General features: G+C 43.7%; 1 protein-coding gene across 1 annotated transcript in view; it reads right to left on the bottom strand.

The window, feature by feature from the left end:
- Window positions 1–19355, bottom strand: part of impa1 (inositol monophosphatase 1) — a 30836-nt gene extending 11481 nt beyond the window's left edge. The window contains exons 1-6 of the mRNA XM_033019578.1: window positions 19227–19355; window positions 13232–13319; window positions 11500–11633; window positions 10001–10105; window positions 9771–9816; window positions 9112–9220 (exon numbers count right to left, since the gene is read on the bottom strand). Of these exons, the coding sequence (XP_032875469.1) occupies window positions 9112–9220; window positions 9771–9816; window positions 10001–10105; window positions 11500–11633; window positions 13232–13319; window positions 19227–19300 (556 nt within the window). The 5' untranslated portion in view covers window positions 19301–19355. The remainder of the gene's footprint in view (window positions 1–9111; window positions 9221–9770; window positions 9817–10000; window positions 10106–11499; window positions 11634–13231; window positions 13320–19226) is intronic.
- Window positions 19356–20277: the final 922 nt, after the last annotated feature.

Raw genomic sequence — 20277 nt, 5'->3', positions numbered from 1 at the left:
GTGAAAGATTTGAATAGAGTGGATGCGGAGAGGATGTTTCCTCTAGTGGAAGAGTCTAGCACTAGACGTCATAGCCTCAGAATTAAAGGACGTTCCTTTAGGAAGGAGATGCGGGGAAATTTATTTACTCAGAGGGTGGTGAATCTGTGGAATTCTTTGCCACAGAAGGCCGTGGAGGCCAAGTCAATGGATAGCTTTAAGGCAGAGATAGATAGATTCTTAATTGGTACGGGTGTCAGGGGTTATGGGGAGAAGGCAGGAGAATGAGGCTAGGAGGGAGAGATAGATTACCCATGAATGAACGGCGGAGTAGCCAAAAGGCCTAATTCTGCTCCTATCACTGATCACCTTTTGACTTACTCCAGCATTTTGTGTCTATCTTCAGTATCTGCAATTCCTTCCTACACATTTCTAGTCATGATGCTACCCAACTGAATATTTCCAGCACTTCCTTTTTTTAAATTTCTCTGTGCTCACAAAAAATGACAGTGAAGAGTGTATTTTTAAATTTAGCTCTTACCCTAATATGTAAATATATAACCAAATAAAGCAGTAAATATGTGCCTGCAATCAGATATCAGCTTGAGCGCTACAATTTAAGAGTAAACTCGTATAGTAATTTTAGCCAGAGTTCTCATGCCTGCCGAAGAGCTATACAAACACACCAAATGAGCTGATTGAATTGGATTACAATGCTTTCAGCTCGCAAGTAATTCCCTGAAATGCTAAACCTGCACATGAAGCTCCCCATATTTATGATATTAGGAAATTGCCTATATTCATGGTGTCATATTCCAGCATCAAAAAACAGAAGCATAAAAAGGGATCAAAGGGCGAATAATTGGAACTTTAAAAAATAAAATGTTATTAATTTACCAATTTTAAAAAAAATTAATGCACTATTGGAGTAGTCTGACTTTGTCGGTGATTTAATATAACAAACAAATTATTAAAGAAAATCTCCAGATTAACCAGTCATTTAACAAGATACTGTTTGTAAATTGTTGCTATGTGTTCATTGAAGAGATATCTAGTCCAATGTCATATAGTGGCCAAGTTGCTGAAATATATCAATGCCAGTAAAGGATTTTGGAATGTCGTGAGGTTGTGAAATGTTTTACATAATCCCACATTTCTTAATGCATTGAGAAATGGTGGTGATCTGTTTAAACTGCTACCGTTCTTATGAAGATGAGCTCCAACAATGGGATTTTTAGATAGGAAATTACACTTCAAAAGGACTCGAAAAATCATGAACACATAAAATGTATTACATTATATATTTGTATCAAACTAAGATTACTATTTGAGGGAAAAAAAGGGTTTTCTGAAGAATGAAAATGGTGTTCTGTCTATGGGCTTAACTATTGCCAGAGAAATTACTTTATATTCACAAATCATTGTTTGAAAGGATCTCGGTAATTTATTGAAAATCATAAAAACCCAGTAATCTTTATAGACAAAAATGAATGAACATCTTTAATAAATTGGAATTTATAGCATGTGAAACAAATTCACACACATCTCATTCTGCAGGAATATCTAGTACAGGTAGATCCCCCCTTCCCCAACTCTGTGGCAGTGTTGATTTACACATGATCATCGTGCACATATCCAGGTTTCAAGATTTTGTGAAACCCAACTTCCGTTATGCCCCTCGCAGTGTAATCAGTGTTGCGGGGAATAGTATGTGTGTGTGTGTGTGATATAGCTCATCTACAAAATGAATAATTTTGTTAATTTTCTTTTTAAGTGTTTTCCTCCCTGCTTAATCTATCTGTTTCTGCCCATATATCTCCCATCCTTCCTCCCCATCCACTTTTTTTCTGCAGTTTCCCTTGTATTGCTCTAACACACACTATGCACAAATATAACATTTACGAGCAGGGGGGACTTTAAATCTTCGACCGCCGGCCTGCGGCCTACACCATCCTGAAGCCGCGGTCTCCGGTGGGGAAGAGCCGACTATGGACTGGCTCTGGACTCTGGTCCCGACCACGGGGGGAAATGGAGGCCAATTTTTGTGCCTTCCACCACAGTGATGAATGCTGTGGTGGATGTTTGTGTTAAATTTTTATTGTGTATTGTGTGTTTTCTCATTGTATCGCTGCTGACATATTCATTTCACTTGCACTTTATAAATAAAATGAATAAACCCGTATTGTATTGTACATATATATATATATATATGAATGTGTGTTTATGTGTGAGACGCAAGATAGAGATAATACAACGCTCCATTTCTCTTTACCTTATTTCTCTTGATGTACATAACCCATTAAGGCAAATATATTTATAAATATATATAAACACACATATATTAATTATATATATATCCTTATAACTATATAACTGATTTTCGATGTGTGTGTTATGTGTGTGTTTATTTGTGTGCGATCACATCTACTCAAAGAAACGACGTGTTAACGGTAACATTTTTACATATTCCGGTAGAGATTTATCCCGTGAAATCAAGTCGCCTTATCTGAAAATTTCATGCATTATTTATCGCATTATTTCTCGAGTTATTTAAGAAAATGTTCACAAATCTCAAATAACTCAGAAACTAAACGAGATGGTCTCGCTAATGACGTCACAATGGATCTGACTGCCTGCCTTTGCTCGCGCTGTGAGGGACGTCACACCTGTTCTGTCTTCTGTACTTCTTAGCTTCTTAACTTTCACTTCTTTAAATTTGTCACTTAGCGTTCTCAGGTCATGCTGCGTGCTCCGCTGGGCTCCTTGAAGTTCTGGAACATGGCGGCGGGGGAATGACCTCATCGCCTTCTCCCCCGCTCGATCGTCTGTCACGCGGGTGGGTGGGCTTCCCCTCGTGGAAGCCACGATCAGCCAGCCCTCCGCTGCTTTTGACCGTCCTCAGATCGCTCCGGGCCTCGCTCGGGTCCAGAGAAAGAAAGAGAGGGAGAGGGTGGGGGGGGGGGGGGGGGTGGAGAGGAGGGGTGGAGAGGGGGAAGAGGGGGTGGAGGGAGGGGGATGGAGAAGGGGTGGATGGATGGGGTTGAGGGAGTGGAAAGGAGAGGTGGAGGGGGGGGATGGAGACGGGGGAGGGAGCAGAGGGGGTAGGAGGAGAGGGGGCGGAGAGGGGGGGGAGAGGAGGGCCTCGCTCGGGTACATGCCCCCCCCCCCCCGCAGCCTCGCTCGGGCCCGGCGCCTGGTGGGGAGGCTGCTGCTTTACGACCTGGGTAGGTGCTGCCTCTACCCCCTCCCTCTGTGTCCCCTCCCTCTCTGCCCCTCCCTCCCTCTCTGCCCCTCCCTCCCTCTCTGCCCCTCCCTCCCTCTCTGCCCCTCCCTCCCTCTCTGCCCCTCCCTCCCTCTCTAGTGGTGAATATTGGGACCTATGGGTGAGTGGTGGAGTATTGCGTTCGGGAACCAGCCTTCCCCTGTGACGCCGCGCCCCCCCCCCCACAATCTCTACCCCCTCCCCCACCCTCTCCACCCCCTTCTCTAGCCGCGCCTGCGCAGTTGGGGATTATGCGTGACTGGATAGGGCGGGGATGTATATGTGTGTGTGTGTGTGTGTGTGTATATATATATGATACACACACAAATATATATATATATGCGTGTGTGTGCGTGTGATATGGATGTATGTAAATATATAACACGCATATATTTCTCTAGTTTGTTATATGTATATAAACGCATATATATTAATTATATATGTGTGTGTGTGTGTGAGATGGATATATAATATATATATATATATATACACACACACATATATATATATATTTCTCCAGTTTCTTCCTAGTGATTTCCTCTAATTATTTGTTGAGCAACCTTTTTCTTTCTTTCTTTCAACCTCTCTCTCCCCCTGTATGAAATCCTAATACTGTGAATAAAATATCAATGAACTCATTTATTTATATAACATATCTATATTACTAAAAGTCTGTTCTTGACCGGTTTTGGCCATCTGTGCTGCGATTTCCGAGAGAACGCCGCCACCTACGGCCGTCATTTTTGGCCACCTTGCTCAGAGCCCCCCTCCGCCGCAAGTGTGCCGAGGATTTTTCCCGTTGATTAAAAATGACAGAGATATTAATGTTTTTACAAAATTCCCCATTCTCTCTGCTGCCCCCGCTGGCGGCAAGGGGGAGGGACTATAAAACCAGGAAGTGGTGTGCCACACAGTCTCTTCAAGATGGAGGAAGGCAGAGGGTCACGTTTCTCTGAGCTGTGAATAACACTGAACACATGTCTACTCAAATGTAAGTGCCCTTAATGGTACTAAAATGCTTGCAGAATGTGTCTATTGGTTCTAAAGCTTGCAAAAATAAGTGTCTATTGGTTCTAATGCTTGCAAAAAAAATGTCTATTGGTTCTAAAGCTTGCACAAAAATGTCTATTGGTTCTAAAGCTTGCATAAAAATGTCTTTGGTTCTAAAGTTTGCAAAAACATGTCTATTGGTTCTAAAGCTTGCAAAAAAATGTCTATTGGTTCTAAAGCTTGCACAAAAATGTCTATTGGTTCTAAAGCTTGCATAAAAATGTCTATTGGTTCTAAAGTTTGCAAAAACATGTCTATTGGTTCTAAAGCTTGCAAAAATGTCTATTGGTTCTAAAGCTTGCATAAAAATATCTATTGGTTTTAAAGCTTGCAAAAAATGTCTATTGGTTCTAAAGCTTGCAAAATGTGTCTCTATTGGTCCTAAAGCTTGCAAAAAATGTCTATTGGTTCTAAAGCTTGCAAAAGAAATGTCTAATGGTTCTAAAGCTTGCAAAAAAATGTCTATTGGTTCTAAAGCTAACAAAAAGTGTCTCTATTGGATCTAAAGCTTGCAAAAAGTGTCTCTATTGGTTCTAAAGCTTGCAAAAAATGTCTATTGGTTCTAAAGCTTGCAAAAAAAAGTGTCTTGGTTCTAAAGCTTGCAAATAAGTGTCTATTGGTTCTAAAGCTTGCTCTAAAGCTTGCAAAAAATGTCTATTGGTTCTAAAGCTTGCAAAAAAGTGTCTCTATTGGTACTAAAGCTTGCAAAAAATGTCTATTGGTTCTAAAGCTTGCAAAAAATATGTCTATTGGTTCTAAAGCTTGCAAAAAATATGTCTATTGGTTCTAAAGCTTGCAACAACAAAAAAAGACTATTGGTTCTAAAGCTTGCAAAAAATGTCTATTGGTTCTAAAGCTTGCAAAAAAATGTCTATTGGTTCTAAAATGGTTCATACTAGCGCTCCTTGGGTGCAATGGCTTGAAGTTAAAATGCATTACTTACTGCAAATGGGGACGTGGGTGCATTGGCTTGAAGTTGAAAGGCACTATTTACTGCAAATTGTGGCTTGAAGTTGAAAGGCACTACTTACTGCAAATGGGGGGCATGGGTGCATTGGCTTGAAGTTGAAAGGCACTACTTACTGCAAATGGTGGCATGAAGTTGAAAGGCACTACTTACTGCAAATGGGGGCATGGGTGCTTTGGCTTGCAGTTGAAAGGCATTACTTACTGCAAATGGTGGCATGAAGTTGAAAGGCACTACTTACTGCAAATGGTGGCTTGGGTGCTTTGGCTTTAAATTGAAAGGTACTACTTACTGCAAATTGTAGCTTGGGTGCTTTGGCATTAAGTTGAAAGGCACTGCAAATGGTGGCATGAAGTTGAAAGGCACTATTACTGCAAATGGTGGCTTGGTTGCTTTGGCTTGAAGTTGAAAGGCACTATTTACTGCAAATGATGGCTTGGGTGTGGCTTGAAGTTGAAAGGCACTATTTACTGCTAATGGTGGCTTGGTTGCTTTGACTTGAAATTGAAAGGCACCTCTTACTGCTAATGGTGGCTTGGGTGTGGCTTGAAGTTGAAAGGCACTACTTACTACAAATGGTGGCTTGGATGCAATGGCTTGAAGTTAAAAGGCACCACTTACTGCAAATGGTGGCATGAAGCTGAAATGCACTACTTACTGCAAATGGTGGCTTGGGTGCTTTGGCTTGAAGTTAAAAGGCACTACTGTAAATGCACTTACTTCCTGTTTGCACTGTATATTGATTTTAGATAAAACGCTACCACTTACGGCTGTGATTTTTGGCCATCTTACTCAGTCCCCCTCCGCTGAGCAGATGCAGAGAATTCTTCCCATCAATGAAAAATAAAAGTGTTATTAGTTTTTTTTTAAATGTTGAGAATCTCTCCTGTCAATCACTCCATGAAAGCCACACCTTTTCCGGTGGGGGGGGGGGGGTGGGGTTTAAAAAACCCGGAAATGTGGGTGTGGCTCAGTCTCTGCAAGATGGAGGTGGGAGAGGTCACGACTCGCTGTCTTTAGTGGCTTTGCACCCTACTTCAAATGGTATGAAACTGCACTTGAATTTGGTTTCCTTGCACCCTGCTAGAGGTGGTAAGAAACTGCACTTGAATTTGGTGGCCTTATACCCTGCTTGAAATAGAATTTCAAGGATTAGCCGTGAGTCAACTACCAGCCTACCAGCCTACCAGCCGTGAGTGAGTCGCCAGCACAACAGGCTTGATTGACTGAGACGCCAGCCCAAGAATCCATTTGGCGCACAATTTGCATACTAGCCCTCTGGAAACCAGTCCCTTCAGCCCACAACACCCATACTAGCGCTCCAGAAAGCCCCCCCCCCCACACCAACTGGCCACCAATATTAGAATTGGTGGAGAGGTGGAATATTGCGTTGGATGACCAGCCCTCCTGTGTGATGCTGGGACCCAACGGGCCCCACTTAGTCTAGTATATATATAAATTTTTAGGACACCAAAAATGTGACATGCTTATTACTGTGAAACATGCATCTGCAAAGCAACAAACACAATGAAATAAACAGGCAATTTCTGCATTCATTTCATTATAATTCAAAATATTTTCAAGTTTGTTGCTTTGCAGATGCATGTTTCACAGTAATAAGCAAAGCTTTTGATGAATTTGGCATTAAGTGCTCTGAATGACCATATTTCAAAGCGTATAACAGTGGTTACTCTTGGTGTCCACCCTATTTTAATCACCATTACACCACAATGGTAAATTAAGACCAAAGAACTTCCCAAGGAGATTGAATTTGTCTCTAGTTTGAAGAACTCAATAGATAATGCAATCATGAGAAGAAAGTAACCTTAATATCAAGATTCTGTAAAAGCTGCTGCATGCCAAAATTAATCAATATTTTTGGTGTCCACCATCACACGCGTAACACCAGCATTTTGCAGTAGCTATATTTCCATCAAATTATGTACCTGCAGTCGCTTATTATGTATGGACAATTACTTCCATAAAGTTTATTCAAAACATGAGAAAGAAATTACAAAAAAAAAAATACTGGAAGAAACAGGAGCTACTTTCATTTTGGTGTCCACCCTTGGACATTGTGTAACAGGAATATTGCTTGTTTGGTCACATACTCCATGTTTATAGCAAGAAAGTACATTTTTGTATGTTGAAAAACAGCAAAAGTGAAGAAATCAGTTATCATGCTTTAGATGACTTTCTAAATTTCATGGTTGTTATGGTGGACACCAAACATAAAGTGTAGAAAAAAACCACATAGGAACGCATGTTAAACAAGGAATTTTGTTCATTAATGACATTTTCTCAAACTTCATGAACTATCTCTCCCTGTCATGCACTGCTGCTGGGAGGGTTTTTGATCAATCTGAATCATGTTGAAATAATTTATTTGTGAACCTCAGTTTTATGTTGCGGGGGGGGACATGGCCTGCGGCGTCGCATTCACACTAACCATCCTCCCCACACAGGCACTAACCCCCCCCCCCCCGCCGCAATATTATATTAATATTATTAATTCGCTCCTTTTACTCCATCCCCCGCCCTATCCACTCACACATAACCCCAACTGCGCAGGCGCGGCTAAAAGTGGGGGTGGGTGGAGAGGGAGTGGGGGGTGGAGAGGGAGTGGGGGGTGGAGAGGGAGGGGGGTAGAGATTTAAGGGTGGGCGCGCGCGCGGCGTCACGGGGAGGGCTGGTTCCCAAACGCAATACTCCACCGCTCACCCATAGGTCCCAATATTCACCACTCCCTGGAGAGGGAGGAGGAGCAGAGAGGGAGGGAGGGCAGAGAGGGAGGGGGGGGCAGAGGGAGAGTGGGGGGCAGAGGGAGAGTGGGGGGCAGAGAGGGAGGGGGCTGAGGGGGAGGGGGGGACAGAGAGGTAGGGGGCAGAGAGGGGGGGCAGAGAGGGGGGGGCAGAGAGGGGGGGCAGAGAGGGGGGGGGCAGAGAGTGGGGGGCAGAGGGTGGGGGGCAGAGAGTGGGGGGGGGGGCAGAAAGGAAGGGGACCCAGAGGGAGCGGGTAGAGGCAGCACCTACCCAGGTCGTAGAGCACCAGCCTCCCCACCAGGCGCCAGGCCCGAGCGAGGAAGCGGGTGGGTGTGTACCCGAGAGAGGCCCCCTCCCCCCCTCCATCGCCCCACTTCACCCCCCCTCTCCACGCCCCCTCTTTCTTTCCCTGCCCCGGGGAGGGGGTAGACAGGGAGAGGGAGGGGGTAGAGGCAGCACCTACCCATGTAGAGCAGCAGCCTCCCCACCAGGCGCCGGGCCCAATTGAGGCTGCGGCCAGCGTGGACCGAGGGAGGCCCGGAGCGATCCGAGGAAGGTCAAAGGCAACGGAGGGCCGGCCGATCGTGGCTTCCGCGACGGGAAGCCCACCCACCAGCGTGACAGGCAATCAGGCGGGGGAGACAGAGTGGAGGTCATCCCCTGTGACGGCCAGAGATCAGCAGGTGGGATCATGATCACCAGCGAGGAAAAGGCGTCCCGAGTCGCTGCGATTGACGGAGGAATCGCAGGTCTCCATAGACCAGAGGGAGTAATAACCGCCACGGCCTACCTTCCCATCTCGCTGGCCCACACCCGCGCGGCGATAATGACTGCCGACGCCATGTTCTAGAACTTGAAAGGGGCCCAGCGGAGCGTGCAGCACAACCTGAGCAGCAGTTTAATCCCCGCACCCTCACCTGACCAAGATTGCCCATCTAAGCAGTCCAATTTGCCCATGTGTGGCCCATATCCCTCTAAGCCTTTCCAATCCATATTCAAGAATTTCCTTTTCTCTCAAGCTCATTTCACAGTTGCCTGCCCAAAGATTAATATTCAAGCGACCGTAAAGCTAGTTGAAGGCATTGACTTACTTTCCTGTCCAGAAACACTCAACTGGTGGCCATTGCAAAATGCTCCCTGCCCTCTTCGAGCTGTGTACATCTTGTCCTCCACACAGCTATATATCACACCAATTTCACTCTAAGTGCAATGTACAGAAAATAAGATAATCAGTATACTATAAAACATTTACTTAATCAGCTTTAAAATGGCCAATTCAAAAAAACAAAATTTGAGATTCACAACATGCATTCATAGCGCCACTTGAGCAAAATAAAATGCTGCAAGGTACTGAATCATACAAAATACAGCACTATCTAAAGGAGAAGACATTATGATTCTGACAAAATGAATGGTCAGAGAGACGTTAAACACCAACTTAAAAGGAATAGGTAGAATAAATAGGCTGTTTGTGAAGAGCTTAAGAGCTAGATGATTAAAGGCATGCAGAGGTAGAACAGTGTAATACCATAGTGCAAGGATAAGTATTTACATTTCCATAATTGTTGGTGTAATAGGGAGACAAATTCATGATAAATATAACTGGACATTATCGGCAATCTAATTCTCAGATAAAGCCGATTACGCAAGCTCAAATGCAAATGTCACAGTCTTATTCTTTGCAAATGTTTATAAATTATGGAATAATAAAAAATGAAAAATTATATTCTGTTCATTCCATTTACATTACCTGTTTATTTACATAAAATCCAATAGAAACTGCTACAAAAGGAAACCTGTAAAATAAAAGTCTGAATTGAAGTCTGAATCATTCTAATCATTTCACATTATTTTTTTATGGACTTCAAAATGTAATTACAAATGTTTGTTACAGTAGTTATTACCAAAAGCAGTCCTAAACAGTTTGTGTTTGTATATGTTTATCCACGAAAATAAACCTCTCCCAGCCAAAAGCCATACCTGTGGACAAAATTAGTGGTCCCATCAATGGGGTCAATTATCCACGTGGGATTATCTGTAAGTATACTTGCTGCTCCATCCGCCACAGACTCTTCCCCGATAAAACTGAAATAAATGACAAATTATAGTAGAAAGACAAAAGTTAAATTTTAACATCATCAGATAATCAGTTAGAGTAGGGCCCCAACCTGAAACATCACATATCCATGTTTTCAAGAAATGCTGCCTAATCCACAGTTACTATGTGTCCTCCAAAAAAAATAATTGTTTTATGATAATTTTATGAATTTTATGATAATTTTATGAATTTGAGCTACAACGTGGAAACAGGCCCTTCAGCCCACCAAGTCTGCACTGACTTATACAATAACATTTTGGTTATCTGGCACTTCACAAATAGTGCACTCCTGTATACAGTAAATTAGTGGGATAAGCAAGGGGCAGCAAGGTACACTTGCCAAGACTGAAATAAGCAGTATATTTGATTAACTGATACCGGTTGAATCTAGCAGACACCGAACAACTGCTCTTTTACAATAAAGACGACAGATGGCACAATGGGCTAAGTGTTCGGCTGGCAACTGGAAGGTAGCTGGTTCGAATCCCGCTTGGAGTGCATACTGTCGTTGTGTCCTTGGGCAAGACACTTCACCCACCTTTGCCTGTGTGTGTCCTTGGGCAAGACACTTCACCCACCTTTGCCTGTGTGTGTGGATGTAATTATGTGAAGCACTTTGGGGTCAATGCAAGTTGACTAAAAATGTGCTATATAAATAAAGACATTTTAATTTAATTTAATTTAAAGGATGAACAATCTGTACCAAATTAATGTTTAGATGAATTTGAAGTGAGATCAGCAGCTGGCCCTTCCATACAAGAAATGCTTCAAAGCTCATTTTTATGGGAAATACACTATTCCTACAGTTAAATCATAGTAATTTGTTGTGCAGAGGGAACATAACTTGCCTAACCTTCAAACTATCTTTATTCGGATTTCACTGGACTTTATCTTGCACTAAATGTTATAGCCTTTATCCTGTATCTGTACACTGTGGACAGTTTGATTATAATCATGTATGGTCTTTTCACTGACTGGATAGCAAATAATAAAAAAAACTTTTCACTGTATCTTGGTACACATGACAATAATAAACTAAACTAAGGGAAAAACAATTTATTTGGACTATTCCCACTCATGTTCCGCAAATTTCAGCAGCTTATTAAACACGAGGGCTTCTTTCTCAACAACATTTTCAAATAGTGACATCCAGATCGCCACCATTCTTTGAGTGGGGAAAAATTCTGAACTCTTCTTTAACCAACTACCTTACTTTTAATATAATGGCAAAGGCAAGCCATGAAGTCTAAATATAGATCTCTATGTTTTAAGATATCAGTAAACTATTGTAAACAAAGCTCAATTGGAAGTCTATTTTTGTGTTGCAATAATGTTGTGCTAAAGTGCACATTGTATTCAGATTACTTCAATAGTCCTTTACCTGTGGGAAGGAAATTTTTCCTTTAGAATGCACAGAATCATTTTCTCTACATTTTTATCAGTCTCGGTCACCAAGTCTGCCGGAGAACTTTTCAGCAAAACAGTCTGTTCCTTTTTCAAAGCTTCGCAAATAACCTGCAGAGTGAATAGGGTGAATTTAACAAAGAGAACTGAATCCAATTGAACATTTCTTTAAACCTATAGTTTCCTCTTCTCTACCATTTAGCTCAATGTTGACTGATTAGAGAGAAATTATGTTCTTGATTGTTTCGGTTCTCTAGTACTGTAATAATCTTCTTAATCTGTTTTCTTTTGATCTATGTTCTACTGCTTATCAGTGTTACTTTGCTGTGCCAAAATGTTTAACTCTCCCCCACAAAACACGAGCAAACTTCCTGGGAGTTTAATGCTTCTTGGCCTGTACAGATGCCACCTCGCTCAGAACTGGACCAAATGTCCTTAAACCCTTCTTCATGTACCATCTCTGCACTGCACATACATCTTACTACATTTTTATTACTGTAATCACTGGTATGTGGCAAAGGAAGTAATCCAGAGCTCATCATCTTTAAGGTCTTACTTCAGAATCTCTTTCTTAACTCCTTAAAGATATGCCCACAGAACTTTAAAAAAAATCCATTATGAAATGGGCTACAACATTAGTTTCTTAGCTTAGTTTCAGAAATGCAGTATGGAAACAGACCCTTCGACACACCAAGTTCATGCCAACCATTCACACTAGTTCTAAACTTATGCCACTTTCCCACCTGCTCCCTACACTTTAAGGACATTTTTAAGCATAAGCCAAATAACCTACAAATCTACACATCTTTGAGACGTGGGAGGAAATCAGAGCACCCAGAGGAAACGCACAGTTGCAGGAAGATTGTGCAAACTCCACACAGATAGCACCCAAGGTCAGGATCGAACCCGGGACTCTGACACTGAGGCTGATTCCAGAAGGTCATGAGATTGATATCCTTACCTCTGACAGGAAAGAACATCTGAAATCATGTCTGCAACTTCAGAAACACTCGTCTGGTCAGGAGAAAATACTGCTCAGAATGTAATATGCCCTTAGGATCTCCATGAACTACTTTACTGTCCTTAAAAATATCTCTCTGGCAGTCACATATTCCCTGATGGCCTGTACTCAAGTTGCAGGGTAAACATCTCCTGCATTTGTCATTCATGAAACACTCAGACTCATGGATCACCATCACTCCCACTACTTGCCACCAAACGTCCCTTTCGCTATTAACCAAGCGTTCAGTCATCTGCACCAACATAGGTCTATAATGCTTCATTGTGTATTAGGAGATTTGTGATGCATTACAGAACTATCAAAATAGTACCTCAACACACTTTACATTTGCAAAGTGAATACTGGAGTTGGAAAAATTATGAAAACAAAATAAAATGACTGCATTTCCTAGAAAATAAAAAAATCCATCTTCCCACAGCAAATATATAATTAATAATCTTTGCTGCACACATGGTCATTTATTTTTGGTTTTAAAAGATATTCTCTCTTCAAAAACAATGGAATTTTTCAATGCATTTTCTATGGATTAATTATACACCAATTTAGCAACATGAAATAAGTAAAAGCTCGAGTTTAAAATTAATTTTATGCCAAATTCTTTAGCTGAATGATAAAAATATCATCTTTTAAACAAAGAAAAGGACAAACAGTCAGAGATGTAGAAATTCAATTTCCCTGATTTACTCACTTCACCAGCTTTCCGAGCAACGGCAACTGCAACTTCCATACACTCGCGCCATGGATCGGAGGCCCCACAGATATTTGCCATCTTCCTTCTGTAAATCACCATGTCAAAAAGTCATGGCAATATTAAAGAATTGTTTTGCTTTGTACATTTATATAACTCTAGAATCAAAGATTCGTGCTAAATGATGTAAGCTATTAAAACAGAAGCATCCCTGGACTTGAACATTGAAGCTTATTCCAGATGTTGCAAAACTGGTAAATGTCACGTCAAGATTCAAGAGTGTTTTATTGTCATATGTCCCAGACAGGACAATTAAATTCTTGTTTGCTGCAGCACAACAGAATCTGTAAACATAGTACATAACGGGAGGAAAAAAGTTTGGTGTGTATATATACACATGCACACGTACTCAATAAACAAATATCGTGCAATAATAATAATAATCTGTAGTAGTTCAGAGCTTATTTGTTGTCATGTTTAATAGCCTGATGGCTGTAGGGATCTGAACCTGGACGTTACAGTTTTCAGGCTCCTGTACTGTCTTCACGATGGCAATGGTGAAATGTGGCCGGGATGGTGTGGGTCTTTGGTGATGTTGGCTGCTGTTTTGAGGCAGTGACTTCGATAGATCCCTTCGATGGTCGGGAGGTCAGTCTTTTCCACTCCGGGACGTTCAAGTGGTTCAGCAAATATTATGCTCAATAACGCAAAATCATCACCTAATACGAATGCATTATCCACACAGTGTTACTGGTTGCCTCATGGCGTGGTACAGCAACCCGAAAGCCTAGAAACTAAGGATATTATGACAAGTGGTGGACACCGCACGGTCCATCATGGGTACCGACCTCACCACCATCTATAGGGGACATTGCCTTGTAAAGACAGACAGCATCATCACACTGACCATGCGTCGCATTTCACTCTTACCATGGGGATAAGGTAGAGGAGTCAGAAAACCAAGGCCAACAGGTTCAAGAATAGCTTCTTCCCATCAACCACCATGCTCCTGGGCACATGACACTAACCGCAACTGTGAATTATGGACTGTTTTAGATTGCATAAGGATTCACTTTATTTTTTCATGTATTGGGGTTATTAATATATAATTTTTTTTAAATCAATAAATCATCTATGTGTACAGGCCTGCTCATGCTGCAAGTAAGAATTTCATTGTGGTGTTTTGTTTGTACATATGGCAATTAAATGCTTGTTTCTATTACTCAATACTTACTCTTCTCACAGATTTTGTGCATAGTAAGCTATTTTCATCAATTCCCTGATTGAACAGAGTAACAAAGCTATAGGACAAAATATACTGGCTATGTACTGCTGCATTTTGAGGTGAGGCATTTTTTTAAGCTGCTCTGAAACAATTCCTTAACGTTCTTCATATAACTTTTTAAATCTTATGTCCAAATATCTGGAGAGTTTGGAATCAGGGAGAACAGTCTCACGATAATGGAATCAGTGATTTAGGCCTAACTTGCAAAACATTTCTATTTTCAGCAAATTGTGACAATGTGGTTTCAATTTCATAAGGTTGCGGATGCTCGATGTGTGAATACATTCAAGCCGAGAAGGTTTTTCGGTGCTAATGGAATCAGAGATAGGGGTAAAACCAAATGTCAATAAACAAAATGATGTACCTCACTGAAGAAGGATCACAACCTGAAACGCCACCTATCCATGTTCTCCAAAGATGCTGTCTGACCCGCTGAGTGACTCCAACACTTTGTGCCCTCTTGAATGCAGCTCAGGGAGAGCCTTGATTTCACTGAATGTTTATCATGCTTCCAGGCTTTGTATCATGTATACACCAGCGACTAAAATACTCAACCAAAACAAAAACTGGGGAACCAATGAACTGTCTTGGATCAATTTACTCTTGGCATGTTTCAGTGAATTTGTCTCAACCCGTATTGACACTATGGTTACCGTATTTCCCGGCAATGAAGACGCACCTGCGTTGAACACGCACGAGGGGAGAGAGGGAGAATGGGGGGGGGGAGAGGAGAAGAGGGGGGGGGGGGGGAGAAGAGGGGGGGGAGAGAGGGGGTGGGGAGAGAGGGGGTGGGGGAGAGAGGGGGTGGGGAGAGAGGGGGTGGGGAGAGGGGAGGAGAGAGAGGGGGGGGGGGAGAGAGAGAGGGAGAGGACTGGCTACAGTTCCCAGGTCACGAAGGGGGGGGGGGAAGAGAGGGGGGGGGAAAGAGAGGGGGGGGGGAAGAGAGGGGGGGGAAGAGAGGGGGGGGGAAGAGGGGGGGGGAAGAGAGGGAAAGGGGAAGAGAGGGGGGGAAGAGGAGAGAGGGGGGGACAGAGGGAGGGGGGGGGACAGAGGGAGGGGGGGAGGGGGGGGGAAAGAGAGAGAGGAGAGGGGGAAAGAGAGAGAGGAGGGGGGGAGAGAGGAGGGGGGGGGAAGAGAGGAGGGGGGGGGGAGAGAGGAGGGGGGGGGGAGGAGGGGGGGGGGAGAGGAGGGGGCGGGAGAGAAGGGGGGGGCGGGAGAGAAGGGGGGGCGGGAGAGAAGGGGGGGCGGGAGAGAAAAGGGGGGGGAGAGAAGGGGGGGGAGAGAGGACTGGCTGCAGTTCCCAGGTCACGAAGACTAATTGTAAAAATACGCCTGCGGGCCGGATGAGGTTGCCGACCCCTGTGTAATGCCTTATTGTGCCCCCCCCCCCCCCCCCCCATGTCTTAAAAGCCTGATTTTAGGGTAAAAAATAACGTCTTCATTGCCGGGAAATACGGTAATTGGTGTTGCAGTGCAGGTTTGTTCTGACGCACATCAACGTCTGCACAGATACGGAGCAGTCAAGGACTACTTTGTTCGTGTTACCTGTACAAAACAGACATGTATTCGTATGAACAAAATTCATTCGATAGGCAGTTTGCCAAAGTGATGAATCATCTTTGGTGTAGGAAGGAACTGTAGATGCTGGTTTACACCGAAGATAGACACAAAATGCTGGCGTAACTCCACGGGACAGACAGCATCTCTGGAGAAAAGTTTTTAAAAAACAATGAAAACACATTTTTGTTGATTCCCAATCCATTAATTCACTGAACTTATGCCACAAGATTTGTTCTTGCAATAATTTATTTGCAAAAACCTGCTGAAATTATCTGCAAACAATTCAGTATTGAACTTTATAGCCTCAGGGCTTACGTAAATATATTGTCAAGCTAGTTACCCTTTAATCATATCGAGGTGCATCTTCATTTTCAGGCACACTAAATACAATGTTAAGGAATTTAATTTACTTTAGTAATTCACTTTCTCGTTCTTCAGAAGCAATTAATCTGTATTTCATTGCTACCTAAAAAAAATGATCACAGGCCTATATCCATAAAAAGTAACCTTCTATGATATGTGAATAATTCAGTGTGAGATTTAATATTTTTTTCTTTCATTTCTTTACATTTATTTTTTTTGGTAAAATTCTCTTTGAAGTACAGACAAATCAAGTGGGAATAAAGAATACTATATGCATGTGGGGTAATGGAGACTGGGAGTAAGTCAGTGGAGGAGGATAATAATTTTACATTCTAAAAATGAATATACAACCATTAAGTCAAGTGCTATCTTTGGTCAATGCAAGGACTCTTCAAAGTGTAGGTCATGAGTTTAAAGTTCATTCATGGACGTGCACATAATAAAGACTGCCCTTTAACATAATACTGAGAGTATTGTATCATCAGGACCTCTATGCTTTGATTGAAATTTTAAATGAAGGTAATGCAGAATTTTCTGGCAGATGTAGATCCTCTGACTTTTAGCTTGTCTAGGCTTAAAAGGCCAAATTCCCTGCCATGAGGAAAATTTCTAATTTGAGAATTCTCTTGACATCATATCATTTATTTCTCAAGCATTATCAACATTGAAACCTGACCTGGAGGCCTGCGACTAGTGGTGTGCCTCAGGGTTCAGTGCTGGGCCCATTGCTGTTTGTCATCTATATAAATGCCCCTGGGATACAAAGATGGAGGCGAGGTGAGGGACGTTAGTTCGCGAGAACTGCTCCAGTACATTGAGAGCGCAGGCTGACAGGATTTTGGACTTTGAATAATGGTGCCAAAAATGGCAGCGCCCACATGCGTAATATATACAAAATGAATTTCACTGTACAGTTGCATATGTGACAAATACAGCACTATTGAATTATATTGAAATGATTTGGATGAGAATGTACAAGGCAGGATTAGTAAATTTGCAGATGACACTAAATTGGGTGGTATTGTAGAGTGCGAAGATGGTTATCAAAATTTGTAGAGGATCTTGATCGGTTGGGCAGGTAGTTGAGGAAATGGCTAATAGAGTTTAATACCTTGAAGTGCGAGGTGTTTCATTATGGGAAACCAACCAGGGCTGGATCTACACAGTGAATGGCAGGGCTCTGGGGAGTGTTGTGGAGCAGAGGGATCTAGGAGTGCAGGAACACAGTTCCTTGAAGCGTTACAAGTAGATAGGGTGATGAACAAAGCTTTCGGCACATTGGCCTTCATCAGAGTATTGAGTAAAGACGCTGGGACGTCAATTTACACTTGTACAAGACATTGGTGAGGCCACATTTAGTGTATTGTGTTCAGTTTTGGTCACCCTGTTTTAGGAAAGATGTTAAGCTGGATAGGGTGCAGAAAAGATTTACGAAGATGTTCCCAGGATTCGAGGGCCTGAGCTACGGCTAAGACTTTATTCCTTGGAGCGCAGGAGGATGAGGTTAGAGGTGTAGACAATCATGAGAAGAATGAACAGATAGGGTAAATGGACAGATTTATATTCCCAGAGTAGGGGAATGAAGAACCAGAGGTCATAGGTTAAAGGTGAGGGGGCAAGATTTAATAGGAACCCGAGGGACAATGTTTTGACGCAGTTACACAATGGGTGGTAGGTGCATGGAATGAGCAGCCGGAGGAGGTAGTTGAGGCAGGTACACAACGTTTAAGAAACATTTGGATAGATACGTGGATTGGATAAGAGGGATATGTCAAACGCAGGCAGGTGGGACTCGTGTAGATGGGGCATGTTGGTTAGGGTGGGCAAGTTGGGCCAATGGGCCTGTTTCCACGCTGTATGTCTCTAACATTTTCAAAAGCATGCCGTCACCAGAAACAAGCTATGTTGGAAAACCCCTGCATTAGAACAGTGATTAAACTTCATTGACAGTAAGGTGTGTTTACGAGACATTCTCATCTTCTCTGGTTAATTATATCAAATGCACTAACTGACTACTATGTTTTTCTGCATTCTCGTAGCTGAGAAAAACATGCAAACAATTTAGATTGTTTCACTCAAGATTCAAGCATCTGCAGTCCCTTGTGTCTGCTTTCTTTCAGCGGCAATTTATCACGTCAAAAATTGGTCAACAAGCCTCAAGGTCGGTGAGATGGACAAGGTTAGCTGCCTCTCCAAGGTGAGGAGGTCAGTACTAGTGGGCGGGCAAGGGGGGGGGGGGGGGGGGGGGGGGTGAAGGGCAGGGCTGATCTCTGTCCCCCCCCCCATCTATTCATCCACAGCCCCGTCCCCTTCCCGAACCCTCTCTCCTGTCACCGCGCCCAACCACATCCACTTTCACCATCCCCTGTTCAGTCCCCCGCTCCGCTCTCCTGTCACCCAACGCAGTGTCCCCTCTCTGACCCCACCCCCCCATTCCCTCCCAACCCAGTCCCTTCCCCAACCAACCTCCCACCCATCTCCTCCTTGACCCTCCATCCCATCCCCTCCCTCCCCCTCCCTGACCCCCTCCCCCTCCCTGACCCCCATCCCTGATCCCCTTTCCCCCTCCCTGACCCCACCCCACCTCCTCCCTAATCTTCTCTCCCTGACCCCCCTCCCCACCCTGACCAACCCTTTCCCCACCCCCGGAACTACCACAGATACTGGGCGGTCATGGGGATTGGGGATGGACACACAAAATGCTGGAGTAACTCAGCAGCGGCGGTCCCGCTGACTGCTCGGGCCTGGAGCCTTGGGCCGGTACGCGTGAGTGAGGCTGGGACTCACCTACACCGCCCGCCCGTCCGTCCGCCTCTCCTCCCAGTCCCTGCCGGCGCCGCCCACTGCCCATGCGCGCACATACAGGGGCCGTCTCCAAATGCACAAGAAGCGCATAACGGGCGGGGGACCGTCTCCAAATAGGCCGCGAACGCGAAGGGAACCTGGGGACCGTTTCCAAACGGGGTGCGAGAGCCAAACGCAGAGCAGAGGGACCGCCTCTAAATCGGCAGGGAGACCATTTGATTAGTACGGGTGTTAAGGCAGGAGAATGGGCTTGAGAGGGACAGGTAGATCAGCCTTTGAATGGGTGACGTTTCGGATCAAGATCCTTCTTCTGAAGAAGGGCCTCGACCCGAAACGTCACCCATTCCTTCTCTCCAGAGATGCTGTCTGTCCCGCTGAGTTACTCCAGCATTTTGTGTCTATCTTCAGTTTAAATCAGCATCTGCAGTTCCTTCCTTCACGGCCATGATGGAACTTGATGGGCCAAATGCCCTAATTCTGCTCCTATCACTTATGAACATGAGCACGAAGCGGCAAAGAGGGCAGCCTGCGCACACACACAGGTTACTTACACTGTGCTTCTGCCAATCCCAGGCTTTGTCATCCTAGACCACATTGAACACGAAAAGTGGTGGACACTGCCCCGTCCTTCACGGATTCTGACCTCCCCACCATCGAAAGGATTTAGTGCATCATTGCCTCAAAAAGGCAGCCAGCATCATCAGTGACCACATCACGTTGTATGCTCTAATTTATCACCTGCCATCGGGAATAAGCTACGAGAGCCTGAAAGTTGTAATGTTCAGGAACAGCTTCTTCCCTACAGCCATCTGACTATTCAAGACTAAAACCTCCAAATAAGCTCTGAACTACATAGAATTGGGGGCATTGATTTTGTCTTTTTGTGCGTGTGCATGTGTGAATTTAATTGTTCTATCTGGGTCACGTGACAATAAAACACTCTTGAGTCTTGTCATAATGCACAACTCTAAACTCTGAAGGAAGCGCTGAACCCTGCAACCCACCCCTTCCGTCTCGCATTCATCTTCAAGGA

This window comes from Amblyraja radiata, chromosome 4 (assembly GCF_010909765.2).
Source record: "Amblyraja radiata isolate CabotCenter1 chromosome 4, sAmbRad1.1.pri, whole genome shotgun sequence".
In the NCBI taxonomy this organism is placed as follows: Eukaryota; Metazoa; Chordata; class Chondrichthyes; order Rajiformes; family Rajidae; genus Amblyraja; species Amblyraja radiata.
This window is presented reverse-complemented; position numbering and strand designations above follow the sequence as displayed.